Genomic DNA, 23,230 nt, shown 5'->3' on the forward strand with positions numbered 1-23,230 from the left:
TCCGGAGGGAGGTTTGGCAGAGGAAGGGCCCCTGAGGGGGAGGCCTCCTGTGCTGGTGCCCCCAGCTGGTTCTTTTGCCGGCCTCTGATGAGCCTGGGGCCCCCTCAGGGGCCGGCAAAGAGGGGGAGGCCTCCAGTGCTGGCCCCGCCCCTGGACGGTTGAAGCTCCACCCCGGCATGCGGCTCCGCCCCCGGAGGGTGGAAACTCCACCCCGGCACGCAGCCCCACCCCCGGAGGGTGGAAGCTCCTCCCCCGCTTCGGCCCCCCAGTTGTCTGAGGGACAGCAACCCGGCCCCCAGCTCAAAAAGGTTGCCTACCCCTGGGCTACTTCTATTAGTGAACCATTCTTTCTCTCTGCAACTCCATTTTTTTTAGATATGTAAGGAGTTATGTCTCCTTTAGCTATGTTTGGTATGGTGCTACATGTACTCACAAGCATCTTATGTCTGAACAATTTGAAGCTTTCTGCCAAGATTGCTGTTTACAGTTACCACATATTCCTTCACTAGTTGCAAAATCTGGCTATTCTCTTTTAGCATGTAAAAGCGAGCTATCCCATCATCACCTGCCTTCTCCTGCATCCCAATCCTGGCCCCAGGGAGCCCCAGCGACCTATCCCATCATCCTCTGCCTTCTCCTTCATCCCAATCCTGGCCCCAGGGACCCCCAGCGACCTATCCCATCATCTTCTGCCTTCTCCTGCATCCCAATCCTGGCCCCAGGGTCCCCCAGCGACCTATCCCATCATCCTCTGCCTTCTCCTGCATGCCGTTCCTGGCCCCACGGACCCCCAGTGAGCTATCCCATCATCCTCTGCCTTCTCCTGCATCCCAGTACTGGCCCCAGGGCACCCCCAGAGAGCTATCCCATCATCCTCTGCCTTCTCCTGCATCCCAATCCTGGCCCCAGGGACCCCCAGAGAGCTATCCCATCATCCCCTGCCTTCTCCTGCATCCCAATCCCAATCCCCCAGGGACCCCCTGCCATCCATCCCATCATCTCCCGATTGCTCCTGCATCCCCATCTCACCCTCTCTGCCAACCTGCCATCTATCCCATCATCCCCTGACTGCTTCTTCACCCCATGAAGGATGACAGCTGAGGAGGGGCAGGAAAGGAGGACAGCGTCCAGAGCCCCACTGAGCATGTGCAAGGGTCCCAATTCGAATCGTTGAACCCTCCGGTGTGGTAATAGAGTGTGCACTCACTCCACTCTGCTTGAATCCACATCACGTGACTTGCTTGGAATAGAACTGACTTCGCTTCCCCCTCAATTCAGAAGAGCAACAGAAAGGCAACCAGGTGTGGTAAAACATCGCGTTTTAACCTTAATTTGCATTGCTAGAACAGGAGTGACTGCGGATCTGAGCTGCAACCCCCCCCCCCCCCCCACGTGTGATAAGGTCCAAACACTAGTGAGATTTAGGCTTCTCTTTCCCTTCATTTCCTCCTTAGGACTGCATTTTTAAATAACAGCATATACATCTGCCTTTAAAAGGAAAAAAAAGAAAATTGGTAAATTGAGAAAAGTTGCCCATGTTTTGAATGTTATCTAGTATCTTGCCTCAAAAATGTCATTTTTGCCTGAGAAGATTGGCTTAATCACAAGTTGGGTGGACAGAATAAATAAACCTATCATTTCCCACCAAAATTCCCTTAACATAGAAAGAGAATGGCACTCCCCATCCCCAACCCCACCCCACCTATTCCACAAGTCTAGGCCCTCTTGTGATTCTAAATACCCAGCATTTCTCCATACCCAATGTAACAGAAGCTTTACTTTACTGCCAGTCCTCAGAAATAAAGGGAGTTATATAAGAAGTACCGTAAAACCCATTTTATAATCCACCTATGCCTCACCATTTTTCTGGCTAAGCAGGAACCAATCGTTTTATTTTTACACATCTAGAAACTACTCCATGAGTACTACTTTTTTCTGTCATGGCAGAAATTTCCTGAATTCTTACTCCCCACACTCCCATAACAACAAAACTAACTTTTAAATGCTCCTGTTCCAGTAAATTATAACTATGATGTAATTATGCATTCATTATTTGGGAAAGAAATTGATCTTAGCCAAAGTGATCATGTTATAGTGGTGTAAATCTTATACACTGGGAGACCAGGGTTCAAATCCCCATTCAGCCATGGAAACCAATTAGTGACCCTACACAACTCATACTCTATCAGCCTTGGAAGAAGCCAATGACAAACCCCCTGTGAATAAACTGCACAAAAGCCCAGTGACAGGGTTCCCTTATGGTCTCCATAAGTCAGAAATGACTCCATAAATCAGAAATGACTCTGTAATAGTGGCTTCAGACCATCACAGCAGGTTACCTATGACTCATTCTTGTGGAACAGATAACACATACATGGAGCTTTGGAATGGATTCTATTCTAGATTCTTTCTTAGAAAGATTCTCACAGCACCCTTTCAGAATTCAAATTCATCTTCCTGACATTAACCTAAACTCCAGTCTTTACACTTTTAGCGTGATATATATCTATGCTTTGGCATGATATTACCGTGACCAATCATATTTGTTTACTTTTCACATTCTAAATTCCTTTGTATTAACATTTTTTAGAATGTACCCTCATTCGCCCTCCAAAATCTGGCTCTTTGACGCTCCAGTTAAATATTGAGCATTTCAACTTGAAAGTGTGAAAACTAAGTCCCCACAGCATCTGCAGTCTAATTCCTTTTATTTTTTTAAGTGATGCTTTTAAGGATACACAACCAATTACATTTAAGGTTTCAGTCTCCCAATAACTAAAGGATTTTGATGTGTGTCTTGCCTGACATTTGGATCCATTTTCTCTTCAGGAAAGTTCAGCAGTAACTAGCTATTCATCCCTAAATGGACAAGAATGTGTCAGCCAAGATATAGCTAACTGACTTTAGGAAAACCTTTGACCCAAAACTTCAATGGAACCACTGTCTTATTTAAATCTCTCAAAAATTCTCCCCCCCCCCCCTGTCATTTGATTGTTTTTACTTTCTCACTTTCTTAGGGGTGTCCTGCCATAAGCAGTAATAGTAATGCCAAAGACACCATTGAGATACCAAGAATTTGTTGCAGCTCAGCAATGTTATATGTCAGTCTTTGCTCACATGGAGAAAAACCATATAATATGTTCAGGTCTGTCCATACTGCATTTCCATACATATATGCTCAGGTATATTAGCACTGCAGCGATCTTAAGATATGCTCAGGCCTGTCACTACCACACTAATCGTAATGTTGCCTATTAGTACTGCACTGAACTTAGACAGAAGCCTGCCATAATCTTAAAAATACTTGCTTTGAATGCTTATTTAGGAAGGAATATGGGCTCCCATTTTATGAAGCCAATCACTAGAGTTACAGTTGATATAAGCAGTGAGGCAAAGCAGGTTGATATAAGTAGGTGGTACAAAGCAGACATCTTCAGAATTCTACCATCCTGCTTTTCATGTCCATGATAATGTGAACAGCTTGAAATTATCCACAATACTGTAGATCTCTGCTGTGCAGCAATTCATCTTTAAAAGACTGAACACTTCCATACCTTACCATTTATGGCAACAAAGATCTCATAACAAGGGACCTTAGCTAAAAGTCCTGTCTCAAGAATCAGTGCAAGGGAGTTCTGTGAGAAGAAGTTTTATAGCTGTGGAGTTGCTCTCTGGCTGCCAGCATGAAACACACTTTCAGCCACCAGGAACTACCCCAAAATTCATGAACATAAGACCTTCAGAGCAATTTTAACTTTACCAGTTCCCCAATGATTGTAAGTATTGCTTGAGAAAAGTTTGTTTTTCTCTTTACGGTGCAGTGCAGTACAGTGTTGTTATATGTACAGGACACAGAATTTTAAGTTTTCTTGAAAGATTTTCTTACTTTTCTTTTTTTTCTAGCCAGACACAGAACAGATTTCAGAAGCATTGCAGATTTTTATTGTCTGAAACGATAGATAAGAACAGAAAAATACATATTTTCTTCTAATGTAAAAAAGTATAGGAACTAGAGCAAATAATTTAGCAGCCATGATGTTAATCCCTTGTGAGACACACGATGGTTGCCCAAGCGCCATTGTTAGGGACCATGCGCTAGTTTTGTTTAATGACCATCTTTTGCTTCAAGCAGCAAAGTCTTCTGAAAGGGACTGAATGTATTTCATATTCACATTGCTATTTTCATTTTTTCAGCAAAGTATGTAGAAGTTATTTTAGGATACAAATGAATTTGGAGAAGCCCTGTATTAAGATGACAGAAAAATACAGAGGCATTCAGTCTTCTAAACTTTGTGACAGGCAGGCATATGCAACCCTTTCCAGACAACCATTAGCAAAAAGAAAGGAAAAGAACTATTGGATTTTTGACAGTAGAAGAGACACTAGAATTTAAAGTCGTTTTAAAAATGTATTTTATAGTTCTCACACCACTGTTTTTTATTATTTAAGTACCTAATATAAATGTTGTAACTACATGATAATCTGTTAAAAGGTAATCTTGATTAATCCTATTTAGGGATTGGCTTTAGACAAAGTGCAACCACTCTAGAAATATACACTGCTCCCAGCTTGCATTTCTAACCATGCATTTTTTTCTCCTTACTATATCCATCCATCCATCCATCCATCCATCCATCCATCCATCCATCTATCTATCTTGAGAGAGAGAGAGAGAGAGAGAGAATTTAACTTTTTTGGGGGGAAGGGAGCTTCCACAAACCTTGATGTTCTTCAGGACTTGCTATTACCTCTCACATGTAGATGGTTCCATTTTTGTTATAAAAGAATTGGCACTCAGAAAATGGGATCTGATTTTGGTAGACATATATTTCTGAACAAACTGAGAAAGCATATTCTGTACTGTAAATATATTGTGGTTACGTATATTATTAATGCCATTCTGATCGTGCAAATTCAGCACACTGAGAACCACATTATTTATACAACTACATTTCAGCCTTGATACCATTTCTTTATAATAACTGCTCTTTTGAGACAACCTGTATAAAGGAGTGTTTAAATGGCTGGACTTGGAACATGGACACTTAGGTCCAAATCCCTGCATGGTCATGGAATTCACCATATGATCATGGGCCTTTACCACCTCAAGGCTATCCTATAGGATTGTTTTGAGGATTAATAGCAGGATAGGAACCATGTAAACTGGTTATGTACATTCCAGGCTGATTAGTAATATTAATGAGATAAACAGACAGAGGCCCTTCTAGTGCTATTCTCATCAGATTAGCATAGTATTATACATTAGGGGCATCAATTCTGGTTTCTATATATATATTTTTAATTCTGAGGTCAAAAAGGCACTAATCCAAGAAAATATGACAAGAGCCTCCCAGGGGTGACAACTTCTGATTTACAGAGAAAATATAAACTGCACTGCTTTCCCTTGCACTCTGCCTCACCTTTGAACTACTTATTTTGCATTTTGCACTCTGTCACTACATCTCACACCCTCTCTTTCCACCCCGTAATTTATTGTGGCTTACCTCATACTGTCACAATGCTTCCCTTCCTTTACTCCTCATCTGAGAGCATCCTTCCCTCACTTGCTCACCTTGCACCATTGTCACACTCCCCTCCCTCTCTTCTTGTATTCAAGCACTTGCATCTCCCACATTTCTTTCCCTCCCCTCATACTGCCACACCCAACTACAGCAGCTCCTACTGCTTTACTTGTGTGTGCCTGGGCGCACTTCCTCCCTCCCACATGCCATGGCACACAGCAGGGTGCTCATCCAGGTGTCACCCCTGTTCTGGAGTGTTACCCAGTGCAGTCCACACACCCCACACCTCCTAGTGACATCATTGCCACCAACCCCTCTGTCCTTGCCTCATCTTGTGCCAACAGTCATCACTCTCTTGCACCTTCTGCCATTTTATGACTACTTCTCTTGCTACTTCTACCTGACACATTTTCTCCTCCCACATAACTCAGCTCCTATAAGGGCTAAAGACTGGTGGTTGTTTTTGTGGTTGTTGTTGTTTTAATGAAAGCTTGGAACACAAGCCATAAGTTACTTCAAACAGGCATGAGAGGCCATTCAGCCAACTGAATCATATGGTAAACCCTCCCATATGCCTCCTGTGAACCACACAGCTTTGAATGTAATTTTTGTTCTGTCATTCTCCATTATAACAGTAGGCCAGCTCCCTGCCTTTTCTCATGCTACATACTTCCTTTTATTGTCAGCCTATTTTGTGTTAATGAAGCCTTTGCTGAGAATATGCACAGGCCTCTCCTCTTTCCCTTTCCCTAGACCAGCAGTTCTGCACCCATCCAGAGATCTAGTTCACAGCAATGATGTAAAAATATTGCAGATTTTCTCAAGAACAGCCTCAGCTGAGGATAGTGTGTCTCCTCTGAATTAATACCTGGTGGAAGTAATGGACTGGATGTGGGGGGGGGGGGCACACAAACAGACTGAAATTGAATCCAGACAAAACAGAAGTGTTTATTATTAGGGGTTTTAATCTGGGTTTGGAGGTGTGTTGGCCAATTCTAGATGGGTTACACTCCCCCTGAAAGACTATGTTCACAGCTTGGGAGTGCTCCTAGGTCAGTCTCTCCAAATGCCAGCTCAGAGAGATGTGATGGTCAGGATGATTATCAGCTTTGGCTTATATGCCAGTTGCACCTCTTCCTAGAATTGGAAGATCTAAAAGTGGTAGTGCACATGCTGGTAACTTCAAGGCTGGACTTCTGCAATGTGCTGTACATTGGGATGCCTTTGTGCCAAGTTCGGAAACTTTAATTAGTTCAAAACACAGCAGCCAGATTTATCTCTGGTATACCTTGGAATGAGCATATAACAGCAATATTAAAATTAGTCCACTGGCTGCCAGTTAGTTTCCAGACAAAATACAAAATGTTGGTTATCTTTAAAGCCCTACATGGTTCAGGTTACCTATGGGATCACTTCCTCGCATATAATCTGCCTGGTATATTCTCTGGGAGACATTTACTTTAACCAGCCACATTAGACTAGTAACAGCCACTCAGGACCTTTTTGTTGGCTGCCCCTAGACTGTGGAATGACCTGCCAGGAGTACTTTGACAACTAAAGACACTGTCTGAATTTAAAACATTATTAAAGACCTCTTTCTTCCAGCAGGCCTACCCACTCAATTTTAAACCATGAATTTTAAACTGGTATATTTTAAATTTTATGTCTGGATGAGTTTTATGTGTAATGCGTACTGTGTTAATCCTATTATGTGTTTTAACCTATATGTTTAAATGGTTTCATAAGTTTAGTTACATTTTCCATTTCAATCTATATTGAACTTGAATAAGAAATTATCATCATCATCATCATCATCATCATCTACAACAAAGCACATCCTATCAAAACATTGACAACCACTATGAGATTTTTCATCTCCCCGAGAGCACCAAAATAATACCTACTGAGAGATGCTCTGCTTATAGGGTGGGAGGGGAGAGACTTGTGAACCCTGCAGCCTGTAGCAAAGTTTGAATTATTCAATACAGGAAGATGTTTTTTCTAGATATGCACTAATAGTTGGAAATGAACCAAGCATGAATTTAGATTGAGTTTTCTTATTAAAGCAGAGACAGCATTTGATTATCATTGCATAGCATTATACTAGGATAATTAATCTCATCATTGCTCTAGTTGTGAGATATATATATATATATATATATATATATATATATATATATCACTTTAGACTGTGTTTGTTTGTTTTTTAAAAGAACTTTTATTACATTTGCTGAACAGCTCTTCAGATGAGTGAAGCCACAGATTTAATAAATAAGTCCAAGATTCTTGTGGATGACCCTGGCAATGTTTATTAAAAGAGGATCAGATGAACATATAAGCCAAGTAAGACAAAACAAAAATATTTAGGAAAAAGTGAGCAAGTCCAAAGTAGGACAAAAGATTTAGGAATTTATCGTCATAATCATCATCATCATCATTAGCAGCAGCAACAACATGGAATAATAAAATAACAACACAATTAATAATATCTCCCCCCCCCCAAAAAAAAAAAAAGAGAGAAAAGGAAAAGGAATGGCAGAACTAAAATGTTCTCCCTAAGCTATGGGCAACTACAGACATTGTTAACCAGGGAGAACTCTTTTCCTCCTAGACTAAATTTATGGCAACACTTTATTTTATACTCAAAACAGCATTGGAAAAGTAGCTAAGGTTATCTATTTATAGAGGACCTGCTGGGCATTGTGCTCTGTTCATACTATTCTCTGTCACTGAAGGCTGATGTTTAGGACAGCAACAGCAAAACCAGACATCATTATTGAAATGGCAAATTTAGATATGAGTACAGTTAGTCCTCTGTATTCATGGATCCTGCATCCATGGATTCAACCATCTACAGCTTAAATGCATTAAAAACACTACATTCTAAAAAGCAAAACTTGATTTTGGCATTTTTATAAGGGACACTATTTCACTATCCAGATGTATATAATGGGACTTGAGTAAGTACAGATTTGGACATGCAAGGGACTCTGCAGTAAACTATTTTTTTGCCCCTAACAGAAGGTTATATATGACTATAACCACTTAAACATATCTGGGCTTTAAACAGAAAATAGCTGTCACACATCTGTGAGGTTGTCTTGAAAGAAGGAAATACTATCAGATTCTGTTGCAGAACCAGAAACAACTCCTCCTTTGACATCACAAATAATAGGTGTTCAATAGACAAAAACAGAACCTAAATCTCACTGGTGAAATAGGCAATAAAAGATAAACTATGGCTATGCAAATGCCATGCTGCATAAAGCAGCAGTAGAGGCCACTCAGCCTCATCACCAAATTAAAAATGGGCACATTAACCCATTGGAATGCATACACTGAAGACATACATTGATAGTCTTCATTGCTTATATTTTTTGAAAGGAGCTCAAAGATGCCTGCCAGAAACACATGGAACCCTACAGGCAGGATTATTATATAATCGATAATAAGAACTGAATGACAAAATGTATTGCTATGTACAGTGTGCCCGTGTTTTATGCGGGCACGCCATACGTGGCTTTCGGCATATGCTGAAAGCTGTGCCAGAAGAGCCTGTCGCATGCCCCAGGAGAACTAATGGGGCGCATGCACATGGTGCGCGAATGCCGTGGTGCTGCCGCACACCACGACCACAAGCCCCATTGCTTCCTATGGGGCTGCAGCATATGCTAATTTCCCCTTATGCAGAGGGATCCAGAGATGCTGGCGAAATGTCAGGAAGAAAATCTTCTAGAACATGGCCACATAGCCCGAAAAACCCACAAAAAAACCATGCCAGAATGTTTGCATTGTTAATACAATAGTCTTATTTTTGTATTATTTTTATATGCATGTTTTGTTGCATATGGGATGCAGTGGCTCAAGTGGTTATGACGCTGACTCTGTTGATTGCAAGATCGGCAGGTTGGCAGTTCGAGTCCTGGGTTCTGAATGATGGGGTGGGCTCCCATCACTATTCCCAGCTTCTGCCAACCTTGCAGTTTGAAAGCATGCAAATACAAGTAGATAAATAGGTACCACTTCTCATTGGGAAGGTAACAGCGTCTGATGCAGTCATGCTGGCCACATGACCACCACAGCAGTTCTTGGACAACGCTGGCTCTTTGGCTTAGAAACAGAGATGAACACTGCTCCCTACAGACATTCATGTCAAGGAACTACCTTTACTTTTTTTTAACCTTTTGTTGCATATTTAAGCATTTTACATTAAAATATTTTAAAAGAGAGAGAGAGAAGCTCTATCACATGAAGAGTGACAGAATTTGATCTTAATGGCCATATGAGACACTGCCACATATGAATCAATTTTATATGCCTCCATCCCTACTGTAGACCGCTTCTCTTAAGTCTAGGTCAATCTGTGATACAGTGCAGTCATAGGAAAAAACTGGGATAATATATCCCATCCTGAGAGGGCTCAGGTTTCCCTGGGGATGATTTTGGGATAAGCCACCAGATTTCTTATCTATAAAGTGCACCAAGGTTATCATTCATTCCTTCAGTAATTATAGTTATAGTTTTTCAGTGCTACATTCATTGGACCTTATCACACTGAGGTCTTTCTGTGGGAGAAAGGTCATCAAAACATTGCGGAAACCAGAAGAAGACATTTTCTGCATAACAGGATATCCTATTATGCAAAAATGGTTTCCCTGTGTACAATTCCATGACGATTCCATAGTGGGAAGCCTCAATTACACTTTAGAAGTGCCAGGCCTGATCACATCCTGGCACTTCTGCAACGTCCTGATGATGTTTCTCCCAGGGAAGGACCTCCCTGTGATAAGGTCCTTAGAAACAGAATCCTATAGGCGAAAAAAAATGTTCAGTTCAATTTGCATCACTATTTCTCCTACTCATCTTTAATGTGACTGGTACTGAGTGAAAAGAAAACAACAACAAACTTTATTACAGCCATTTGGCCAGCACAATTACAAAATTCCAATTTAAGACATAACTTAGTTTTATACCATAGGTTCATGTACATAAACTGGCCTTCTATTATGAGAGTTATTTAAAAAGGCATCTTTACATGGACCTTTGGGAGGACATGTTAGTCATGTTTCTTTCTATAATTGATATTTTTATGATTTTCTGTTCTGATACAGTTTTCCACTTATGCCCTGCTCCACAGATCCAGTAGAGAACATCTGCCTCTCAAATGTTATTCTCAAGGACTTACTGTCACATAGTTAAAGGAATGTCCATCTCTGTTGAAGTGTCCAGTAATCAGACACAGCAGGTAATACCAGTTTAAAGTGAAATCTCATTCCTTTGTAAATTACTCTTTTCCTGGGCAAACTTTGCAAAATTCATTTCTTAAAGTGTACTTAAACAGATAACCAAAGCATACTCAGAGATGTGTCTAAAATGTTTCATTCTGGATAAAACTAACCAGGTCCTTAAACTGATGGAAGTTTTCCTTCCTATTACATCACTATTGTCACTACTGCAGGACAATACAATGGTGGATAAAAGAGGGGTGTTATCACATATCCCTACCAGTAGCAAACCTGTGAATGCTGGAAAGGCATTATCTTAGTAACAAACTCTTATTTCTCAGTAATCTTGAAATGATAATGGTTTACATCATAACATTATTGCCCTTCTTAACACCTGTTTTGTAGATGCAACTTTCCATACTGACTAGGCCTTATTTTACTTCAGGGCTTTGCTCATTTTTTATTATTGCTATTATTTTATTATGTATATACCACATTTTCCCCAGTAATGGACACAAGGCAGCTCACAACATACAGTCGGCCCTCCATATCCATGGATTCCTTAAGGATTCTACAGCTGGAAAATATTCCACAAAATATATAAATTCCAAAAAGCAAACCTTGATTTTACTATTTCATATAAGGGACACCATTTTACTATGCCACTGAATTTAATTGGACTTGAGCATCCATGGATTTTAGTATCCATGGGGAGTCCAGGAGCCAAACCCCAGCAGGTACCAAGGACCCACTGTATTAAAAACAATACAGATTAAAAATTATCAAAAATATTAATAAAAGGTATACATTTGAAAGTTATTTGTAAAAGCAATTGAATACTTGGTAAAGTTAAAACCATTAAAACTCATTAAAAGTTCATGTTTTTTTTTAAATCAACAAAACAGCATGGCACACCATTAAAAGCTCATCACAGTCAATTTCTAAAAGCCTGACAGAATACAAATGGTTTTATTTCCTAGCAGAAGAAGAAGTAGGAAGGAGGAATCCTAGCCAACATAGGGCAAGAGCTCTAAAAGTCTGAGTGCAGCCACCAAGAAGGCACTGATCTCATCTGTTTAAATAAATTAACTAAAAATCAAATGCCATCTCATTCAGTTATCATTTTATCTCATTTCACATAAAACATGGGATTCTTATAGTTTTCTTTATCAGACTACACCTACAGTCAGCCCTCCATACTGGCAGGCTAGCCATCAGCAGATCTGAGCATCTGGGGATGGCCCCACCCCATTATTGTCAATTGCTGCAGTGTCAGAGCTCTCTGACTGAGAAGGCTAAATGTCTCACAAAACTCCAATTCCACACCATTTTTCCATTCCCAGAATTCCACAGCATTGAGCCATTGCAGAAGTGGTGTGAAACAGGAAGATTTTTGCATTGCAAATGCAGCTTAAAACCTGTATTAGAGGAAGAAGTCTATGAAAGCTCGTGATACCAAATTCTTTCTTTCTCTCTCTCCCTGTTAGTCTCAAAGGTGCTGCAAGATTTCTTTGTATACACTCACAAAACTGCCACTCATGTTTGCAGAAGGGGTGTTAAAAGTGGAAAAGAGAGAATTCCCTTGTTTAAAAAATAAAATAGTTTGAGTGGATAGTCATGCACAGGGCGAGGGGGGGAACCCTCCAAACCTGGAAGTAAGGTTCTACAGACAACAACACAAAAACAGGGTGGAAGAAATAGAACACACAAAACATACAGACACAGACACGCACCTCCCTTCCTCCTGCTCTCAGACTTATCTGAATATAGCCTTAGGCATCTTAATTTTAAAATCTACATGGCTTTCTTATTTACATTTTCTTTCTACTTTTTCTTGCAAAGAACACCCAACCTTTTTAGAACTGGAGTTTTATACATAGAATAATTAGACTGCAGCAAAGCAATAAAGCTCCTGTTTTTCTCTCTCTAAATATTTGTCTGTCATGAGTAGGAGAAAATATGAGATACAGTGAACAAAAATGTAGCAGTTGTTGAGTGTACGTAGCTAAGGGATAAAAAGCTCATAAAAACTATTTTAAGGGTCTCATCTCTTAATATGCATCACAAATGACAAATTTTGTACAAAGTCCACTAAAATTACGAAGGGTAAAAACTTGCAGGGCTGAGGCCATAATGTGGCCATTGCCAATAAGCTGCCTTGTCTTTCTCTTGTTCTTCATTTAAGAATAATGATTGCCCATAACAGAATGCCCACAAATCAGGATTTTGATTGTTATTTCCACAGTTGGTTGATGTAGTACATAAATATCATGCTCACTTGGCTATGATGCACTGGATTAATTGCAAAATCAGTACTCATTATTTTCTCTTGACTGTAACAGCCACGAAAGGCACCATCAGAAAATGTCAGAGGAAGCTCAGCAGTGCTATTGCTCTGAAACTTCCTTCATCGTAGTGGAATGTGGAGTAAGTTGAGCTAAGCATCCTGGGAAGCAGCATTGCCAGGCAGGGCTTAAAAACATATATGTTGAGACTTCCATGGGCAAGGGAGTTGTGACGGATTTCATTAGGCATAGTAGGTCTTCAAGCTGTCTAGTGCTCAAGTTCTTACCAGAAATGGGATAGAAATAGGATTTCATTTCAGTTCTTTTTTAAAAATTATAGACTGATGCAAAAAAAAAAATAATAATCATATTGAGGATGGAACAAATTTGAAAGTAAAGAAATCCACCCAGATATTTAAAGGTTTGCATACTTATGTATTGGTTTTGCCTCCTCTTTTTCTCTAATAGGCTTTTTATGTTTGATATATTTGGGTGAAATAGATACACAATTGTTTTGGATGGTTTTCCATAGTGGGAATAGCTGTACGTGAATTTGGCCAGTGCAGATGAGTAAGGCTTTCATTTCAAGTTTGGTTTTGATTAGGAACTGCCAATATCTTTAAATTTATTCAGAGCCCAAGATGGAGAGAAACTGAGATTTCAAAAATTCAGATGTTGGAGAAAGTGAAACTGATTATTTCCTTTCACCTTGACCTTTATACATGTGAATTACATGGGTGTAACTGCAAAAACATTGGCTTGCCCCTTGTAGTCGCTGATGTGCTTAACCACAAAGACAGTCATCTGGTGAAGAAAGGCATCCAGCTGTTACACAGAGCAGGCTATGGGTTCATCCTACAAGAAGCTTTTAGAGTGATGAGAGAGATAGCTTGGAGCCCATACCAGCCATATTCCTACCAAGGAATGTAACTTTGTTATGTATATTCCATCTTTCTACCACAGTTCAATAAAAATACAATAAATTTTTGATTTCCTGAATGGCAGGGAGTTGGACTGGATGGCCCTTGTGGTCTCTTCCAACTCTACGATTCTATGATTCTATGATTCTATGAAATCATGCTTGGTAAAATGCAAATTAAATAAATAATACTATAATACATTAATACCATTTAGATAAGAATTAAACTATTTAAAAGTACAGTATCTCTGTTTAAAGTTCCTGGCTATAACAGGTTTGCCTGAATAGACAGGTCTTGGTTTTCTGGCAGAAGAAGAAAACAGAGAGGGAACCAGCTTACCCTCCCTTGGAGCAGTCACCAATAAGGCCATTTTGTCTCTCTCACTAAGCATATGTCTTAAAATAATATTCCTTCATAATTCAAAGCCCAAGCAGATTCATATAGAAGCATATGACTGTTCATATAGCCTGTACCAGGTCATAAAGGGCTCTATACATAATAATGAGAACTTTGAAATGAGCTCATAAATTGACTGTTTAGCCAATGGAGTGGTAGTAACATAGGAGTTAATTACATGTGCCTTGTAACTAGTTACTGTTAACAGTCTGGCTGCAGCATTTAAACCAGGCGCAAATTTTTAACATGCTTCAAAGGAAGTCCCATGTAGACCACATTATAGTAATCTAGATGGTTTGCAACTAAGGCACCTGTCATCGTGGCCATCAACATTTCCTGGAATGGACACAAACTCTTCTGGCAACCACTGAAGCCTGACAATCCATGTTCAGGAATGAATCTAGATGTACACCCAAATTACAAAATGGTATCTTCAGTAGGATTGTGACACCATGCAGCATAGGTTGAGTCTGTGGCGGTTTACAGACCGCCCCTTTGGGGCGGCCTGTACCCGCCCCTTTCTCCGAATGATCGGGGCCTCAGCTGCCACAGCGGCAGCCCTGAGACCCCGATCCGCTGCTTTTCCAGGCAGTGGGGAAGCGGCAAAAGGCCGCTTCCCAGCGGCCTAGAAAGGGGGTGTCCTTGGGGCTTCATGCCTCAAGGACACCCCAACAGCGTCGGGAAAGGAGAAAGGGGACAACTCCTTTGTGTTGCTGGTGCAGCCGTGTAAAGGCTGTGCCAGCGACACAAAACCCAGGAGCTCCAAAATGGAGCTCCTTCTGGCGTTGTGGAAAGGGCGCCACAGGTGCCCTTCCGCGGCGCCAGGGCGTCACATCTGTGCCGCTCCGTCCTAATGGCGATGCCCATGTAGAATGGGCGCCACCATTTTGTACATACCCTGTACATACTAGGGTTGGGGGCATCTGAAAGAGAAGCCCCTGGGCAACCCTAGTACATACAGAGTACGTACTAAATGGCCCATCTGTAAAGGGCCATTATTCACTGACCTGCTTTCATTTGACTAGGACCATATCTGTATTGTCTGGATTAAGCTTCATTTGTCCTCACTGACATCCTCCATTACCGACATCACACTGGATGAGAATTAAAGCTGATTCTGGAATTTAAACAGAAAGAGCTGGGTATGAGCAGCATTTGGTAGCACAAAAAATCCAGATAAACTGTCCATGTACTTTCAAGGAAATATTAAATAGCGAAATAACAGAGCTCCCACATACTCCAAAGGCCAACAGCCAGGGAGTTGAATTGGAATCTCCCAGTTCAACTTTCTGAAAGCATCCCTCTAGGAAAACTCAAGGCATAAGCACCAAAACCAATGAAAAACAGTATCCCGAATCCCCATCTCATAAAGGAGGCCCAAAAGGATGCCATGGATGATGTTGTTGAAAGCCAATGAGAGGTTCAACTAGAACTAACAGAGCCATCCACTATGGCAATCACAACTGTCTCCATCCTGTAACCAGACCTGAAATCAGATTCAAATGGATCTAGATTACCCCCCCCCCAAAAAAAAAAAAAAAAATCTTAGAGTTAAGAGGCCACCATACACTTCAGGACCATTGCCCACAAATAGGAATCTGGAGAAGTATAACAAATAAGAAAAAGTATCTTAACTAGAAATATTAATCTTCATTTATTTCCTGCATGCGAGAATTAATAATTTCAGCATTTTCCTACCTGCTCCTTGAGAATATGAAGGTTTCTACAGGTTTCAAGCATAATTTGTACTTCAAGATTTTAAGAAAATACATTCCAGCAAATATATACACATACTTTTTTTTCTCCAGAGAAATGTTTTGATTCAGAAAATATATAAAATGCAATATTTAAATGTTTGCATACAAATCAGTGTTTTTTGCAAATTGCATCCCCCCCCCCCCCAGTCTTTTTCTGCAAAGCACAGTCAAAGGCTTTCATGGCCAGCATCCATAGTTTTTTGTGGTTTTTTTGGGCTATGTGGCCATATCCCTAGTCTGGACACTATGAGGTATCCTGTCAAGAAAATGATGAAGCCTTGTGAGATTTTTTAAAAACATTTGTATTAATTTTTGTGCTCCAACAGCACCAAATATCTTGTTTTCTGCACAAATGATTTTTTCCACAAAAACTCACAAAGTGTACAAAGACGCAATCAAAAAGTCAGATTAATATCATAAAGTGGCGAGAAAATTTTTGAAATTATTTGTTCTTTCTTGTGAGAACGAAGCACAAATTTACATCCTTACTGGAAGCTGGCAGATAATTATTCAGTACATTAGAATTCCTGAATTATTTTTTCTTAAACTAGAGAGTCACAGCTGCTTCTTTTAAATATGATGAAAACTTCTTTCTTGCACTGAGGCAGTCCCCTCTCTTTTTACCCTGTCCCAGACACTTTTCTAAGCCAGGAAGGGTAAGGATCCAGTGCATATATGGTAAACCTCATATTAATAAAGATCCACTCAGCATCTTTGGATTGTATACACACGAAGTTATCTTTTGTTTCTGGACAAGGTACGTGTAAAGTTACATACACTGGAACTGTACAAACTACAGCATCCATGTCAGAATGGATCCAAGTGATTTTCTCTACCAGTGTTATTTATTTACAACAGTTATCTGCTGTCCTTAAAAAATAATAACACTCACATGACTGCTTCCTTGATTAGAACAATCTAAATGTGGTGGGAACAAAATTAACATCATAAAATAGATAAATACCAGAAGCAATCAAAATACTGTAATTTCACAGTAAAACATCCTGTTTGCCTGGTACCAAAAAGACTGTACACTAGACACCAGGTGCACCTTTCTGGGATAAGAGGCCAATAAAGGGAGCAATATTTCTGAGAAGGTTGTCTCTGCAGAATACATCCTCCTAACTTTAGATGGTGTGAGTTACTGGGAGAGAAACACTGAATCAAGATGATCTAGTTATCTGTACAAGCATTCCTCTTGGTACTGTGGTCCCAATCCAGGATTCATCCTGAAATAACATCAGTTTTTATTGTTCTCAGAAACCAAGTGGCAACCAATTAAGTTTTTTTTAAAGAAATTCTACCAAAATGGCATTCAAAGCAGGCAATAATAAAAACACCACCACCATCTTCAATTACAACCAAGTGGCAACAACCCAGAAAAAAGTTTAAATACAAAACTAGTGCTGAAAGACAAGTAAAGCATCCAGCCAGTTAAAAACTCCAGCAACCTAAACAGTTAACTTAAATGATTAGGGTATTGAATTTTAAAATAATATGTTTGGTTGCAAATGGAAAACAGAGACGAAAAAGTCTAGTTTTCCTTGGCAGAGAGTTTTGGAGCCTACATGCAGTTGCCAAGAAGGCATTCTCTTCTGTCACAGTCAAACTTGTTTCTGGTGTGGTGGGGCTGAGAGAAGAACCTCTGCACAGGATCTTATACAGAGGCAGGTTTTTTTAAGGGAGAATGCAGTTTTTCAAATAGCCCTGTTTCAAGTTATTATGGCTTTATCAGTGTCTTACATTATACTCAGAAAGAGGCTAGGAGCAAATGAAGCTGTTAGAACACGGAGGCCTCATGCTACCTGTTCCTCCCTCTAGACAACAATGTGGCCGAAGCATTTTTCAGTGACCCAAATGGAATTTAAATTTGGGTATCTGTCACTGTGGCTAGATTCAACAACTGTATGAAAAGATGCAGTTTACACACTAGCTGTAGCTATGCAAACATACTGCTGGGCACAAGTGACCCTGGACAAGCAGGTTCAGCACTGAATCCAGGACCATTCCTGTGAACCTAAGGGTACTGTAACACTGCACAACACTATACACAGTTTGAACAAATAGTTCAGAAAGGAAAAGAAATGGAGGAAAATGAAAATATGAAAGGTATAACTAGTAAAATTTATAAAATATTAATGGACAATAAAAGGGAAAAATTAAATCAAACTATTTTAAAAGAAATAGGGGAAGATGAATTAGGATGTAAAATTTGTGATAATGAATGGAATAAGATTTGGGAACAAAGACGTTTGAAAAATTTATCGGTGCGAATTAAGGAAAATTATTATAAACTGATTTGGAAATGGTATTTGACACCAGTGACACTACATAATATAAACAAAGAGAATTCAAAATATTGTTGGAGAGGTTGTCAGGAAGTAGGATCATATCTACATATCTACATTGTGGTGGCAATGTAAATACGTACAAAAATTTTGGGAAATAGTAATATTAGAGATAGAAAATGTTATGAATATAAAGATAGATAGAAAACCAAATATAGTATTGGTATCTATATACAACGAAGTAGAATGGAAAGAAGAAAAAACTTTGTAACAAATTTGTTTACTGCTGCGTGATTAATTATAGCAAGAAATTGGAAAACAAAAATAAATGTGAAATTGGAGGATTGGTATAAAGAAGTTTGGAAGTTAGCAGTTAATGACAAATTAACATGTAAATTGAAAGTAAAAAAAGGATTATGGAAAAGAAATGATTTTGATGAAATATGGAAAAAATTTATTGAAAATGTATTAAGAAAAGAAGATGGGAAATTACCTCCACAGGAGGAGTTAAAATTTTGGATGGAGTATAAAGACGGGAATGGCTCTGGGGGTGGGTTGCACTGAGGGGATATTTAGGGGGTTTTGTAAAAAAAAAAAACGACTAAGATATAAAAGTATGTATCTGTATGGAAAGTAGATAAGTCGGTTTTGTTTTTGTAAAATCTCAAAAATACTAAATAAAAAAAAACACTGCACAACACAAGCTGAATCTCTGTTTCACCATCTGCTTTTTATCAACCAAGAGTTTTCCCATCAATTCTAAATTAAACTTTAAATTATTCACCCTCTTCCAGACCATTAACAACAGTAGTCTCTAATTTAGAATGAGAAGTACTTCCTTGAATTTAAGTGGAAAGTTGGAGAGAGTTTGGTGTCATCAGCATATTGGAGGCACTAAACCACAAAACACTGAATGATCTTCCAGAGATTGCAATATGTATACTCTACAATCTGGGGAACAAGAAGGAACCCTGTGGGACAACACAGGATTTTGATACTGAATAAGGACTCCCTAGCACCACCATGTGAATTTCACCAACCCAGTAGGGATCAGCAGCACCATTAAACAGCATCTCCAAATCCCATCCCCAGACAGATGAATAATTTAGGCCAAAAAGTACATGAAAACCAACAGGATATTCCCCTGAATGTAGCCGCCATCATAGATTGACCAGAAAGGTGACCTAAGCCATTAGTGTCAAATAACTACAAATGAATAGGTTTGTTATCCCTTTACAGATGTATTTTGAACTAGAGAAAATTTTCAAAAATAAGGGTTCAGAGGCAATTCTACTTGTGTGGGGAAGATCTAATGCCTGCTCCATGAAATACAGGCAGAAGCTGAATTCCTTTCTCATTTCATCAGAACACTTCATATAAAGGTCAAAGAGGAGGAGGAGGACATATCTGTAACAAACAGTCCCCCAAAAAACATACACATATTTTGACTGCTGAAGAAGGACTTCAGGTTGCCCTGAGGTCAGGTTGAAACCATATACCCTCCTCAAACAGTTGATGGGCAAGATATAATCAAACCAAGTTATTGGTTGAGATCTCAACACCTTCAGGATTGTTGAAAGTGAAATAAGAAAATTTCCTTCTCATAATCAATTGCAAAATTGGACCATCCCTGAGTAATTCTGTTAAGATTTGCAGTGGTGAACACCAGTTGCCCCCTAGACTTATCCCAGGAAAAGAATGTGAATTGCTCCTGTTCTTGATGAGCAACCTGTTCAGGAGAAGTACTGCCTGTGCTTCTACTTGTTTTATTTTGTATTGTTGCTTGTTGTATTTTGTCTAGCTCCCCGATCACAGCAGGTTCAAATGATATGGTTGCTAATGCATTAGTAACTACTGGCAGACATTCAGCACAAACCCACAGCCAACATTACTATAAATAGGTCTGGTGTTTTGACAGCATCAGAATATTGCAAAAGCACAATCCACCTTAATAGAAAGACTTAAGTAAAGCAAAATGAATCATGTTCAGTCCATCCTCAACACATGCATTAAGCAAATGTCTGTATCAAACAAGCGTGCCTTCCTCTTGAGAACTGAACTCAAGTGAATGCAATTAACATTCATAGGTTTTGTTGTTGTTGTTATTGTTATGTCAATAGCAGCCAGGGGAAGCCTGAGAAGTCCTGAGGGAAAAACTGAGGTTTGATTTATTATTTCCTTCATTTCCTCCCTCCCTCCCAGTCACTTTTGCAACAAAAACTGCTTCTCATAAGCTTCTATCAAGGAAAGCTTGTTAAATTTATTGAAGGCAATGGGAGATTCCCTTGAAATGCAAAAGAAAAACTGAGGATGTCAAATGAATTCACTCAAAGCATCATAGCTAGGTTTGGCCTTAGTGCTGCAGGTCACTGAAAACAGTCAATGGCATCATCACCCCTGTTCCATCCTCCTGGGACCAATGGAGGCAATCATTTTACTGCAGAGTGTCTTTCTCAATAATGTGGCATTGTTACTGTAGGGAAAATTTGTTCCAGTAGTCCCACTGGAAGAGGCAGAGATGCTTGTTTTGGAGGAGAGAAAGGGTAAACAAAAAGAACAGCAACACTTGGTCACCTCATCTTTAAAGTCCAAAGATATAGCCATGCTAACCTGGAAAATTAATATGCAAAGGGGTCTTACAGTATATTTGAGACAAACTGAAATATAAAAGTTGGTAGCATGAGATTTTGTAGACTTGAGCCTACTTCCTCAAGTGCATTTGGATCTATGGAAAATCATGGGTCTATGAAAACTCATGCTTCCAATGTCTATCTTTCAGTGTCTTCAAAAGTGTTGCAAGATCCCTTTGTAGACTTGTATTTAAAGGTGAAAGTATATCCTCTGAAACATTTTTAGGAAGAAGAACCACCCATGATTAATGTTTTTTTTAATCCCACTTGATATTGAACTTGTAAAATTACTTTGGACCAGAACTGCAGGGACTGTTATTTCACAAGAGCTGAATCGCATGTCCTGAATTGTACAGTCTCATAAAACACTCTGTGAAAGAAATATAGACACCTGACAAGTACAGCGCAAAAAGTATCAGCAGACATTTCTGTTGGGTGATAGGTCTTTTATATGGGAAATATAAAAGACCTATCACCATTTTAAAAATACACAAAGGCATGGAAGTCTAAACATCTGAGGCCTGTTACAGACAGGCCAAAATAAAGCTGCTTCAAGTCACTTTGGAGGTATGGTATTTCAATGATGCATGCGTCCTAAGAGTCCAAAAGTTGCACCAAAGCCACGCTCCGGTCCTAAGGACTGGAGTGCAGCTTTGGTGTGACTTTTGGACTCTTAGGACTCATGCATCATTGAAATACCATACCTCCAAAGTGACTCGAAGCAGCTTTATTTTGGCCTGTCTGTAACAGGCCTGACTTTTCATTTCTAATTAAATCCCCAAAGATATGAATTGAATGTAATGAACTGGCATTTTATGCTACACATTATAACATTTATTTGGGAACTCAACCTATTTGGAAAATAGGTTTTTATAGCATGGTTGGCAAAATGTGTTGGATCACAATCACCAGCAATCTCAGCCAGCTTAGCTGATAGTGAGAACTGCTAGGAGCTTCAACCTAGCAACATCTGGAGGGCCACACTTTGCCCTCCTCTGGTTTATTGGATTCAAAAAATATGCACAGAAACAAATTCCACAATACAGTCACCCCTCTGTTTTCGTGGACTTGGAATCCACATCCCTTGCCCGTTTGCAGGCAGCAAATGGAGAGGGACAAAATAGGACACAGGCACAAACTGCCATTCAAGCCAAAGAGGCTTGAATATCAATGATTTTCTATTTTCACGGGGGTGGGGGGGTGGGGGTGGAATGGATCCTGCATGAAAATAGAGGGGCAACTGTATTTCCAACACTTTGCAGTTGTGCTGAACTATCATAGTGGTAAATTGTTACTTATTTTATTTTTACCCAGGGATAAAGGCTATAGAATCCACCATAATAAGCCATGCTGGGCAAAAAGCTGGTGACAGCACAGAAGCGTGGGGAGACCAGAGCACTCTTCCTGGGCTTGGGAATGGTGGCATGCTCAATGATGATGTATTTCTTTATTGGGATCACCATTGTTCCTTCATACAAAAGAAGGTAAGTGGGCTTATTCATACTGACAGCACCCTAGCCCACTGGCCTGAGTGTTGAACATTATCAACAATAACTCTGGTCAATGATGGTTTCTCAGAATGGACAGTCTACTGCTTTGTGGAAGAACTTACTTGAGTATGTACATTTATAACATACCTTTATTGCAAAATATTCTGAATTGAAAAATGTCTGTCTGCAGGAGCTGGAACTCACATTCTTTAAATGGAAGGAGCTCTAGCCTTTAAAGCAGATTTTTTTTTATCCCTGTTTGTAGTTGTGGTTGAGATCTCAACAGTCTCAGTAATCTGCATTGTCATAACAATACCTTTTCAGACAGCCAGAGTTAGCTAAAGAAATACTGAGTATATCTGGTGAGCTGTGTATGATCTGGAAAAGCAATTATACACTTCAAAATTAAGACAAAATCTGTCATTTCATTACATACCTTTTCACTATTTGCAAAAATACTTATGGTGGGGAGAATACTGCTATAATAAAAGCAACTGCCTTTGTAAACAACAAAGACTAGACTTTGGCAAACAATAATACTAGGAACAAATGAAAATGTGTATGGTAAGCGAATGAAACCACTTATGCTCATTTATACAGATAGCTTTTTTAAAGACCAAGGATGTACCAAAACTATATGCATATTTTATTATTCCAGTTCAGCTAAGACCATTATTATTAAAAATGGTTTTTAAGAGCATTATTCTTGAACAACAG

At 39.5% G+C, this 23,230-nt stretch overlaps 2 protein-coding genes across 4 annotated transcripts in view; one reads left to right on the forward strand and one right to left on the reverse strand.

Moving 5' to 3' along the window:
• The window catches only part of LOC149321939 (A-type potassium channel modulatory protein KCNIP1), a 799,364-nt gene that overhangs the window by 696,488 nt on the left and 79,646 nt on the right, over positions 1–23,230 (reverse strand). The window lies entirely within an intron of this gene.
• LOC149321942 (putative calcium-activated potassium channel subunit beta) overlaps positions 3,639–23,230 on the forward strand; it is a 31,268-nt gene continuing 11,676 nt past the window's right edge. For 2 of the 3 annotated variants that reach the window (XM_089531727.1, XM_089531708.1), the window contains exons 1-2: positions 3,639–3,776; positions 22,338–22,507. In XM_089531727.1, coding sequence (XP_089387853.1) covers positions 22,371–22,507 — 137 coding nt within the window. In that variant the 5' untranslated portion in view covers positions 3,639–3,776; positions 22,338–22,370. Of the gene's footprint in view, positions 3,777–10,659; positions 10,768–22,337; positions 22,508–23,230 lie in introns of all 3 variants that reach the window. The other variant, XM_089531717.1, reaches the window with a different exon arrangement.

Source organism: Sceloporus occidentalis, unplaced genomic scaffold, assembly GCF_023333645.1.
Source record: "Sceloporus occidentalis isolate IW3139 unplaced genomic scaffold, rSceOcc1.0.p SCAF_1, whole genome shotgun sequence".
Lineage (NCBI taxonomy): Eukaryota > Metazoa > Chordata > Lepidosauria > Squamata > Phrynosomatidae > Sceloporus > Sceloporus occidentalis.